Source organism: Hypanus sabinus, chromosome 5, assembly GCF_030144855.1.
Source record: "Hypanus sabinus isolate sHypSab1 chromosome 5, sHypSab1.hap1, whole genome shotgun sequence".
Lineage (NCBI taxonomy): Eukaryota > Metazoa > Chordata > Chondrichthyes > Myliobatiformes > Dasyatidae > Hypanus > Hypanus sabinus.
In genome coordinates this window covers 24,890,509-24,903,032 of record NC_082710.1, presented here as the reverse complement: position 1 = coordinate 24,903,032, position 12,524 = coordinate 24,890,509, and the positions used below count along the sequence as shown (strand labels likewise).

Below are 12,524 nucleotides of genomic sequence, written 5' to 3'. Positions count from 1 at the left end.
TGATTAGCATTTCCAATACCTTATGTAAAATTCTTCACTCTCTTACTTTGGAGGATCTGACATACATAGCAAGTTCCTAATATTACTGGTAGAAAATTCACTGGTTTCATTCCAAGGAAAAGAAGGAATAATAGAGCTGTTAGAGAGTGGAATCTCCAGTTTCTTCCAAGAGTACGTGGAATACAATAGACAAGGAGCAAGCTTAGTTCTTGTTATTTTCACATAATGTTATGAAATGGAAGAGACAATGTGCATAAAGTAGGCTCCCATATATGGAAATAATATAAATAACCATATTATCTGTCTATATTGAGGAATAAGTAGTGGCTGTAAGAATTCATTTATCTTATTCTAATACTGCCACAGGGACTTTTACATGTACATGAAACATTGGCTGCTCATACAAAGGTAAAGAACCACTGCCGGTTACACTGATGGTAGAGTGCCATCCTCTGTTCCTTGGAGGCAGTGAGACAGTGACATCAACTTGGCTTAAGGATATTATGCAGATATATTCCAAATTACTTCCCACTTCAATTTAATCTGCTGGGAAGAAATAAATTAACTCTTCAGGTCAGACCACTGTTGACAGGTCAGTGACTGAAATGTGGAGCCTCTCTCTCACCTCCCCCCCCCCCTCCACCACAGTATGTGTGTGCGCACGAACACACACACACACACACACACACACACACACACACACACACACACACACACACACACACACACACACACACTCGCGCTCTCTCTCTCTCTTGCTGAGCATCTCTGGCACTTTCTGGGTTTGGTTTCAGATTTCCAGCATATACAGTTTTATTTTGCTTCAAAGTGGAAAATTGGCAAGATATATCGTTTTTGCAAAAATGAAGACAAATCCAAACTAGCTAGTTTTCACCAAATTAATTTTTTTTGAAATTTAGTCAGTTAAAATAAAATTAACTAAAGGGCTTATAGTTTTGTATCTTTTTAATATTCCAAAAATAATAGAAAAAAATTAACATTTTGGATTTAAAAATAAAAGTTAAAATATACAATCAAGAATTAAATATCTTCATTCATGATGTCACAGTCTACTTTAGGAGCAAGATCCCTAAACTAATCGTCTTTTCTTTCCTAAGGTCCTGGAGTTGTTCTTTATCTGTGTCAGTCCAGGTATTTCATGCTGCTGTACCTTGGTGGACCCTGGACTCTTTGCTTGTGGGTGGCGTATAGGAGAGGGACTCAGCAAACTTGCTGTGTGCTCTGGTTGTTCAACCACAGACTTTGTGAGCCTTAGTGGCTCCAGTGAAGTTTGGGAAAGGTGCTGCTGCATGGACAGACGTATCTCTGAAATGTTTTGAGCCATTTCCTGGGTGTGAAGGACCAGCCGTTGATTCTGCAACACCAACTCTCTGGTGCTGTCCGCCATTCCCTTCGTCTGCTGGGCCAGCTGATGGGTCTGCTGAGCAACCAAGTGAGTTCCATGCGCTAGCTCCCGGGTTGCTTTTATGAGGTCCTGCATCAGTGGTTGGAATCCTTCCCAAAAATCTCTCAAGAGCGCAGTCTGCTGATTCTGAGAAGCAAGCAGTTGCCTATCGAACTCATTCATTGAGCTGTCGTTGGGTGGTGGGCAGGAATCCCTGTGAGAGGGGAATGGCTCTGGCAACGAGGATGGCACGTGAGGGGATGAGGGAGATTCTGAGGGTGGTGTCCAACTTCTTGCTCCATCCTCCTGGGAAATGGCATGCAGTCCTGATGGTCCAGCCTCCGCCGCAATGCGTCCTCTTTCCTCCTTTACTGTGAAAAAATCATTTAAATCACTTGAAATCCAATCAACCATTAAGATCTATATTGTTTAACGTTAATTTTTAAAAATCAAGCTTATCACTGAAAATAGTAACAAACTTTGAAAAATAATGCTTTTAAGTGAGTCTTTGAGCAGGCCAATTCCATGGAATGCATGCTGTGAAACAATCACTAGAATCATTATGTAAACCATCTGCAGACTTTTCAGTGTTTATTTTTTCTTAAGCATTTCATTAACACTTAAGTTAAAAATCCTCACCTTTCAGGGCCTAGGTGCAATTAAAAACATGTTAAAGTACTGCAGTTTCCTCTAATTATAAACACTGCAAATTGTCAAGAAAGATTATTTCAGAGCAACATTATCCTTTTAATTTGAAAAACAAATCAATTTATAATTGCAATAGACACTTATTAACTTTTACAGTCATTTAGAACACAATCGGTTTTTAGCTCCAAAGGTTATGAACTCAGATAATCCTTTTAAGACCTAAGAAAATATCTTCCTATGAAATGGCAGCACTGGTATAGAGGTTAGCTTAATGCTTGACCATGCCAGAGATCACCGATAGGGTTTGATTACTCCCTCTGCCTGCAAGATTTCTCCCTGTGACCGCGCAGGATTGCTCTGGGTGCACCAGTTTCTTCCCACATCCCAAAGGCATACACAACATCCCAAACTCCAAGTATACGAATCAATCGATTCTCCTTTGTCTTTTCTGCTTGACAATTTCTCACAGAATTCCAATCAGATTTGTCAGGCAAGATTTTCCCTTGAGGAAACCATGCTGCCTACAGGCTATTGTACCATGTGTCTCCAAGTATCCTACGACTTCATCATCATTAACCGACTCCTATATCTTCCCAGCCACTGAGGTCAGACTAACTGTCCTATAATTTCCTTTCTACTGCCTCTCTCCCTTCTTGAAGAGCGGAGAGGCATTTGCAATTTTCCAGACCTCCAGAACCATTCTAGAATTAAGTGATTCTGTAAAGATCATTACTAATGCCTTCATGATCTCTTCAGCCAACTCTTTCAGAACTCTGGAGTGTAGACCATCTGGTCCAGGTGACTTAAAGTGGTGCTAGAAAGTTTGTGAACCCTGCAGAATTTCCTCTATTTCTGCACAAATATGACCTAAAATGTAATCAGATCTTCACATTTTCCTAAAGCTAGATAAAAAGAACCAAATTACATAAATAACATAAAAAGCATTATTCTTGTTCATTTATTTATTGAGAAAAATGATTCAATAATACATGTATTTGTTGGAAAAAGTATGTGAACCTTTGCTTTCAGTATCTGGTGTGACCCCCCCCCCCCCCTCCCCACCTTTTACAGCAATAACTTAAAGCAAATGTTTTCTGGTAACTGTCCATCTGTCCTGTACATTGACTTGGAGGGATTTTGCACCATTCCTTCTTACAAATCTCCTTCATCTTTGGGATGTTGGTGGGCTTCCTTGCATGAACTGCTTGCTTCAGTTCCTTCCACATTTCTATAGTATTAAGGTCAGCACTTTGACTCAGCCATTCCAAAACACAAATTTTCTTCTTTTTAGACCAATCTGTTGTTGATTTACTCTTGTCTTTCAGATCATCGTCTTGTTGCATCATCCAACTTCTATTAAGCTTCAGGTGACGGACTGCTAACTTGACATTTTCCTGCAAATTGGCTTGATAGGGTTTTGAATTCATTGTTCCCTCAATGATCACAAGCTGTCCAGGCCCTGAGGCAGCAAAGCAGCCCCAAACCATGATGCTCCTTCCACCATACTTCACAGTTGGGATTAGGTTTTGGTGCCCTTTTTCTTCCAAACATAGCAATGTGCATTTCGGCCAATAAGTTCAACTTTTGTCTCAGCTGTCCACAGAACATTGTCCCAGAGGGTTGAAGAACATTCAGGTGGTCTTTTGAAAACTTGAGATGTGCAGCAATGTTTTTTGTTTTGGAAAGCAGTGGCTTCCTCCATGGCGTCCTTCCATGAACACCATTCTTCTTCAGTGTTTACCTTATAGAGAGATTTCTGCAGGTCTTTTGCAGTTACCATGGGGTTCTTTTTCACCTCCTCCAGCACTGCTCATTGTGCTCTTGGTGTGATCTTTGCAGGATGCCCACTCATAGGGAGGGTAGACAATTCCTCTTACTGTGGACTGATGAACAGTCAGGTGTTTAGAAATGCTGTTGTAGTCTCTTCCAGCTTCATGCATCTCTACAATTCTTCTTCTTAGGTCTGCAGGAAGTTGTTTTTATCAAGGCATAGTGCACATAAACAGTTCTTGAGAAGAGCAGGCTCTGTCAGTAACGTGACTTTGTCTTTTTTATAGGGCAGGGCACCTCTACAACCTACATGTCCAATCTCATCTCATTGATTGGAACACCTGACTCCAAATAGCTTCTGCAGAAGCCATTACCCCAGAGGTTCACAAGCTTTTTCCAACAAATACATGTAATATTGGATTGTTTTTCTCAATAAATAAATGAACAAGTATAATGTATTTTGTGTTATTTATTTAAGTGGGTTCTCCATCTAATTTTAGGACTTATGTGATGATCTGATCACATTTTAGGTCATACTTCTGCAGAAATAGAGAAAATTCTACAGGGCTCACAAACTTTCTAGCACCTCTGTATCTAGCTTTAGACCTTTCAGTTTCCCAAGAACCTTCTCTCTAGTTATGGTAATTTCACATACTTTATGCCCCTTGTCTCCTGAAACTTTCACCATACTGCTAATGTCTTTCACCATGAAGAATAATGAAAAATACTTTTTCAGTTCATCTGCCATTTCATTGTCCCTTATTATTACCTCTCCAGCATCGTTTTCCAGCAGTATGATATCCACTCTCACCTCTCTTTTACACTTCATGCATCTGAAGAAACTTTTGCTATCCTCTTTAATATTATTGGCTAGTTTACTTTCATATTCCATCTTTACCTTCTTAATTACTTTTTTAGTTGCCTCCTGTAGGTATTTGAAAACTTTCCAGTCCTCTAATATTCCATTAATTTTTGTTCTATTATATGCCCTCTCTTTGGCTTTTATGTTGGCTTTGACGTCTCTTGAATACTTCTTCCTCTTTGGGATATATCCTGTGCCTTCTGAATTGCTTCCAGAAATTCCAGCCATTGCTGCTCTGCCGTCATCCCTGCCAGTGTTCTTTTCCAATCAATTCCGGTCAGCTCCTAGAAGCATAGAAACATAGAAAATAGGTGCAGGAGTAGGCCATTCGGCCCTTCGAGCCTGCACCGCCATTCAGTATGATCGTGGCTGATCATCCAACTCAGAACCCTGTACCTGCTTTCTCTCCATACCCCCGATCCCTTTAGCCATAAGGGCCATATCTAACTTCCTCTTAAATATAGCCAATGAACCAGCCTCGACTGTTTCCTGTGGCAGAGAATTCTGCAGGTTCACCACTCTCTGTGTGAAATTTTAAGAAGGAAATCCTCTTCTCTCGTGCCTCTGTAATTCCCTTTACTCCACTGTAATATACAGCTGACTTTAGCTTCTCCTCAACCTTCAAGGTAAACTCAATCATATTATGATCACTTTATCCTAAGGGTTCTTTTACTTTCTCATCAGTTCTGGTTCATTGCACAGCACCCAATCCAGAATAGCTGATCCTCTAATGGGCTCAACCATGAGCTGTTCCAAAAAGCCGTCTCATAAGCACTCTAGAAATTTCCCCTCCTGTAACCCAGCACCAACCGGATTTTCCCAAGCTACCTGCATATTGAAGTCCCACAGGACTATTGTAACATTGCCCTTTTAGATGCATTTTCTGCTTCCCATTGCAATTTGTAGGCCACATCCTTACTACTGTTTGGGGGTCTGTATACAACTCCCATCAGGGTCTTTTTACCCTTGTAGTTCCCTAGCTTGATCCATAATGATTCAACATCTTCTGACCCTATGTCACCTCTTTCAAATAATTTGATTTCAATTTTTTTTTTACCAACAGAGCAACGCTGCCCCCTCTGCCTCCCTGCCTGTCCTTCAAATACAATGTGTATCCTTGGACATTAAGCTCCCAGCTATAATCTCTCAGCCATGATTCAGTGATGCCTATAACATCATACCTGCCAATCTGCAATTGTGCTACAAGTTTACCTACCTTATTCCGTCTACTGCTCGCATTCAATTCAGCACCTTCAGTTCTGTATTCACCCTTTGCAATTTTGTCTGCCTTTCACATTCCAACTCAACCTGTTGACTGCAATTTTGCCCTATCAATATCCTCTCCTCAGTACACATTGCCTCTGTAAACCAGCTACCTCACCTTCAGGACTATTATCTGCCTTTGCTATGATATTTCTTGCATTGAAATACATGTAGCTCAGGACACTAGGTGCACCATGCTCTAACTTTTGATTCCTAACTTAACTCATTAAGGAGCTTAAGAAAGAAATTAGGAGCCAGAAGGGGCCATGAGAAGGCATTGGCAGGCAGAACTGAGGAAAACCCCAAAACATTCTACAAGTATGTGAAGAGCAAGAGGGTAAGGCGTGAAAGAATAGGACCAGTCAAATGAGACAGTGGGGAAGTGTGTATGGAACTGGAGGAAATGGCAGAGGTACTTAATGAATACTTTACTTCAGTATTCACTATGGAAAAGGATCTTAGTGATTGTAGTGATGACTTGCAGCAGACTGAAAAGCTTGAGCATGTAGATATTAATAAAGAGGATGTGCTGGAGCATTTTGGAAAGCATCAAGTTGGATAAGTCCCCGGGACCAGACGAAATGTACCCCAGGCTACTGTGGGAGGTGAGGGAGGAGATTGCTGAGCCTCTGGCGATGATCTTTGCATCATCAATGGGGATGGGAGAGGCTCCGGAGGACTGGAGGGTTGCGGATGTTGTTCCCTTATTCAAGGAAGGGACTAGAGATAGCCCAGGAAATTATAGACCAGTGAGTCTTACCTCAGAGGTTGGTAAGTTGACGGAGAAGATCCTGAAAGGCAGGATTTATAAATATTTGGAGAGGTATAATATGATTAGGAGTAGTCAGCATGGCTTTGTCAAGGGCAGGTCATGCCTTATGAGCTTGATTGAATTTTTTGAGGATGTGACTAAACACATTGATGAAAGTAGAGCAGTAAATGTAGTGTATATGGATTTCAGCAAGGCATTTGATAAGGTACCCCACGCAAGGCTTACTGAGAAAATAAGGACGAATGGGATCCAAGGGAACATTGCTTTGTGGATCCAGAACTGGCATGCTCACAGAAGGCAGAGAGTGGTTGTAGACAGGTCATATTCTACATGGAAGTCGGTGACCAGTGGTCTGCCTCAGGGATCTGTTCTGGGACCCTTACTCTTTGTGATTTTTATAAATGACCTGGATGAGGAAGTGGAGGGATGGTTTTGTAAGTTTGCTAATGAAACAAAGGTTGGAGGCGTTGTGGATAGTGTGGAGGGCTGTCAGAGGTTACAGTGGGACATCGAGAGGATGCAAAACTGAGCTGAGAAGTGGCAGATGGAGTTCAACCCAGATAAGTGTGAAGTAGTTCAGTTTGATAGATCAAATATGATGGCAGAATACAGTATAGTATTAATGGTAAGACTCTTGGCAGAGTGGAGGATCAGAGGGATCTTGGGGTCCAAGTCCATAGGACGCTCAAAGCAGCTGCGCAGGTTGACTCTGTGGTTAAGAAGGCGTATGGTGTATTGGCTTGGTGTATTGGTGGAATTGAATTTAGGAGCCGAGAGGTAATGTTGCAGCTATATAGGACCCTGGTCAGACCCCACTTGGAGTACTGTGCTCAGTTCTGGTCGCTTCACTACAGGAAGGATGTGGAAGTCATAGAAAGAGTGCAGAGGAGATTTACAAGGATGTTACGTGGATTGGGGAGCATGCCTTATGAGAATAGGTTGAATGAACTCAGCCTTTTCTCCTTGGAGCGACGGAAGATGAGAGGTGACTTGATAGAGATGTACAAGATGATGAGAGGTATTGATCATGTGGATAGTCAGAGGTTTTTTCCTAGGGCTGAAATGGCTGCCACAAGAGGTCACACACAGGTTTAAGGTGCTGGGGAGTAGGTACAGAGGAGATGTCAGGGGTAAGTTTATTACTCAGAGAGTGGTGAGTGTGTGGAATGGGCTGCTGGCGACGGTGGTGGAGGCGGATACGATAGTGTCTTTTAAGACGCTTTTAGTTAGGTACATGGAGCTTAGTAAAATAGAGGGCTATAGGTAAGCCTAGTAATTTCTGAGGTAGGGACATATTCAGCACAATTTTGTGGGCCGAAGGGCCTGTATTGTGCTGTAGGTTTTCTATGTTTTCTAACTAAATTGGGGGTGACCAAGTGGCTGTATTTGGCGAAGTGCAGCTCTCCACAAAGATTGTCAACTGGAAGAGCTTAGAGAGAAGGAAAGGATCTGAAAACAAGGATGAAGTTTTAAAACCGAGCCATTGTTTAACTGGAAGGTGACAAGCATTGGGCTGATGTGGAGCAATGTTTGCTGTTGCTGAAAATACTGCCACCAAATCTGCCAACAATACAAAAATAGATTGGCTTGCAAACTCTGAAAAAAGACTCAAAAATACCTGAAAAGAGACATACCTGTAGAAAGGTGAAGAAGTTTACCGATGGAGTGATAGGAGAAAATATGAGGATATCCACTTTCAAAGAAAGAGAAAGCAAATTATGATTTAAGTGTAGGGAAACTCTAAAATTCTGTGGTCACAGTATGTGGAACACAATAGATTAACAGGCAGGCCCATCGGGTATTTAGGAATATGGCCTTCATTGCAAGAGTATGGGACAGAAAGGTAAGGAAAAAAAAAATCGACACAACTTTACAAAGACCAAACCCAGAGTTCTGTATGCAATTTTTGTTTCAACATTTAAGGAACAATATGCCTGTATTGGAGGCAGAGAAGATTCACCAAGTGGATTCCTGGGACGTAGATTGGCATTCGGTGAGCAAGTTGAGGCAATACTATGAGAACACAGAAGAATGAGAGGTGATCCTTTTAAAAATTATAAGATTTTCTTATGATCTTATAAGAATTATAACAGGATTATAATAAAATTATAAAAAGTAAGAAAATTACAAGCAGCACACACAAAATGCTAGAGGGACTCGGCAGGTCAGGCAGCATCTATGGAAATGAATAAACAGTTGACGCTTCAGACCGAGAGCCTTCTTCGGGACCGGAAAGGAAGGGGGAAGATGCCAGAAAGAGTCCAAGATTTCTTTAAGCATACAAGAGATTTGTTCCAGAGTCTGGTAACAGTGTGATAGAAGCCGGCCTCGAGTCTGGGACAGGGGACAAGAGCGAAAGGCTGGAGTGGGAAAGATTCTTGATTATGTTAGCTGGGTGGATGCTGAGTGTGTTTCCCCTCCTGATATTAAGTCAAATTAGAGGGGATCGTTTCAATAAGTTCTTCAAAAGACAGTGTCATGAGGAGGCTGCATCCAACATTAAGGACCTCACCATCTAGGACATGCCCTCTCCTCGCTAGTACCATTGGGGGTGATGCACATTCAATGTTCTAGGAACAGCTTCTTCTCCTCCACTGTCAGATTTCCGAATGATCCATGAACCATGAACCCACCTCACTATCCTGCTTTTGTACTGTTTATTTATGTTAATTTAAATAACTTTTATGTCTTGCACTGTACCATTGCTACAAAACAACAGATTTCACAACTTATGTCAATGATAATAAATCTGATTCTGCATTTCTTCTTTCAGAGGGCCATGAATTTTTATTGAATTCACAACCCCTGAGAGCTGAAGAGATAAAATAATTGAATATATTTAAAACAGAGAAGGAGGATGAGGAGTGGGAAAGAGGTGATGAGATCTGCCAAATGTCAGTAAGTGAGGTGCAGTATGCAGACGATGAAGGCTGTGGCATTGACTACAGGAGTTGGGACATCATATTGCATTTGTACAAAATGTTGGTCAGACTAATCTTGGAATATTGTGCATATTTCTGGTTACCATGCTGAAGAAGGATTGGTTAACCTTGAGAGGATGCAGAAAAGATTCACAAAGATGTTGTCAGGACTGGTGGACTTGAGTTATAAGGAAAGACTGTTTTCCTCCATGCAAAATCAAATGATCTTACAGAGTTGTATAAAGTTAAGAGGAGTTTTAGACTCCCCTACTCTGTCTGTCACAAAGTAGGAGAGTCTAAAACTAGAGGTTTTATGTTTAACGTGACAGAGGAATTATTTGAAGGAGATTTGAGGGGTAAACTTCTCACAGAGAGGGCAGTGGCAATATGGAAAGAGCTGCCTGAGGCGGGTACAATTACAACCTTTGGACAGGTATAGGCATGGAAAATGTTTAGAGATATTTGGGCAAAATACAAGAAATAGGACTAGCTTAGGTAGGCACAATGGTTGGCATGGACAAACTGGACCAAAGGGCACGTTTGCATACTATACAATTCTAAAACAATGCTTGAACTTGCATGCACTCCAAGGACTAGGCACTGAATTACTATCAACTCATTCACCAAACCATATGATCTTGCACTCTACATTTGGAAAACCAACCTGTACCACACTGGAAAACACAGCCCAGTTTTCATATCTTAATGTCAGCTCTTGGCAAAGGCAGACATTGCTGATGAAATTTACCACTGGCATCAATGCAAACCACCACAAACTTTTGTCAATGGAGTTAAAGAAATACTTGGTCAAGACTGGTACAAAGCTTATGGTCAAACAAGGCAGCACTGATCCCTGTCCTCCCTTATGATACAAAGGCCTAAAATATTGACATCAGGTGCATCAAAACTCTGGAATAATACCAATAACGTTGTCTCTCCAAAATGCTCAAATGCACTGGAAGAACAAGTGAACCAATGTCAGCATCCAGTCCCAGGCTAACATCCCAAGCTACAGCAAGCAGGCTGTAGTATTTTCATAGCGAATATCATTCCCAAAATGGATACTCTGTCTCAGCTCTGTCATGGGAGGGGATTGCCCGATGGAAGATGATTCAAGGGGTATTCTCAAAGCCTCCTTGAAGAAGAGCAGCATCCCCTCTGACTCCTGGAAACCTGGCCCATGCCCAGGAGCACTTGGGATAGTATAATGAGGGCCTGTGTGAGCAGTGTAAAGAATGCATTACCTCACAATCTATCAACCCATCGGTCATCTCCTGTCCAGTCTGCAGCTCCCACGTCGGTCTCATTAGGCACCTCAGAACCCATCAAACTGGAGTGAAAGCAAGTCACCCTTCATCCCTCAAGAAGATCGGCCATGGTCTTTTTAATGGCAGAGCAAAGACAATGGCCTACTATCCTTAACTGTAACTGTTACCCAAGTTTTTATATTGTAATATATAATCCTACAAACATCAAACGGAAGACATAGGGACATGTCCGTCTATGGCCACCTGTGTCCATGGCAACACTTCATATTCTGTCTGGGTAGAGTCTAAGATAATGGCATGAATATTAATATGCCAACTGTTATGAAGAAAGGGAAGGAGGATAGGTTTCTGTCCTTCCCTGACTTCCACGTTCAACTATCCTCTCTTATAAGATCCATCTTCAGCACCTCTTCCACCTATCTCCTCTTAACTTCTTACTTCATCCCCCCATTCCACCACCCACTCACCTCCCTCACCCCTGATCTCACATATCACCTGCCCAACCTGTACTCCTTCCTCTCCCTGTACTTTCTTACTCTGGCTCCTGTTCCCTCCGTTTTAGCCCTGGTGAAGGATCATGGCCCAAAATGTCGACTGTCTAACCCCCTCTGTAGACACTGCCTTGCTTGCTAAATTCCTCCAGTATTTTGTGTATATTGCTGGAGATTTCCCGCATATCTCGTTTTGGCATTGAGTTTGAGTTGATGTGAGTTGTGTACAGTCCAGGTGAGATCTTCAGTGATGTGTATACCGAGGCCGTGAACCTTATGCTTCCACCAACAGTTAAGCTAGGAATATCTCCATTGCCAATATAAGAAAATAATATTTCCTAGTTTTGTTTCTGAAAGTATTACTTCAATAAGACTGGTATCAGTCAATTGAAATCTGAATCTTGACACAGGCAACTTAAACATGGAAGTAGGCTTTTTGGGCCAATGAACCTATGAATTACTGTATTCCTATCAACGAAAATCACTTTGCTTTTACATGGAAGTCAAGGGTGAACCAAGTACTTTAATAAATTAGTTTGAAATAAAGTCCCTGTGAGAATGTCAAAATTGAGGTCAAAGAAAACACACAGAATAACTGATGTGCGATGAGCAGCCAATAATGAAATATTAACAGTAAAATATGAACTATCAGGTTACACAAATACCAATATTTCACATTAACTGAAGGAAACACTTACTTGACCTCCAGTATGAAAAGTCTGCAGGATCTGGTCCACCCATGCAAATTATAGATTGAGGATGCATGACCTGATGGACTCTCCATTCCTCTGTGGTCAGGTCTTCTGGTCTGCAGGGTCCAACTTGAATTTGGTGTGCTGCCCTCGCCAAATTGGCTACCTCTTTGGTACGCCGCATCAGGTCATCCCAACGAGTCTTGATGGCCTTCACAGACCTTTTGACCTGTGAGACTGCATTGACCTTGGCAGTGATATCCTGCCATATCTTATCCCGCTCTCCCTGTGACAGTCTGTGGGCACGACTGAAAAGTTGGTCCCTATGGGTAGTCACCTCTGTGATCAGCACCTCCAGCTCATCTGAGCTAAATTTGGGCAGCCTCTGTCTCCTCTGCTGTTGTTCTGCCATTTTGCTGAAATCTGCAAACT

At 41.8% G+C, this 12,524-nt stretch overlaps 1 protein-coding gene across 1 annotated transcript; it reads right to left on the bottom strand.

The window, feature by feature from the left end:
- Positions 1–957: 957 nt before the first annotated feature.
- LOC132394002 (MAP7 domain-containing protein 1-like) lies at positions 958–12,504 on the bottom strand. The gene is made up of 2 exons (XM_059969594.1): positions 12,099–12,504; positions 958–1,776 (listed from the first exon to the last, which is right to left on the bottom strand). Exons 1-2 carry the CDS (start codon positions 12,502–12,504, stop codon positions 1,091–1,093), a joined length of 1,092 nt encoding a protein of 363 aa, XP_059825577.1. The 3' UTR covers positions 958–1,090.
- Positions 12,505–12,524: the final 20 nt, after the last annotated feature.

Excerpts from the sequence above, each read along its gene's own strand:
- LOC132394002 (XM_059969594.1), bottom strand. The coding sequence starts at position 12,504 with ATGGCAGAACAACAGCAGAGGAGACAGAGGCTGCCCAAATTTAGCTCA. Across the intron at positions 1,777-12,098 it reads CTTTTCATACTGGAGGTCAA|TAAAGGAGGAAAGAGGACGC; the intron begins GTAAGTGTTTCC and ends ATTTTTTCACAG.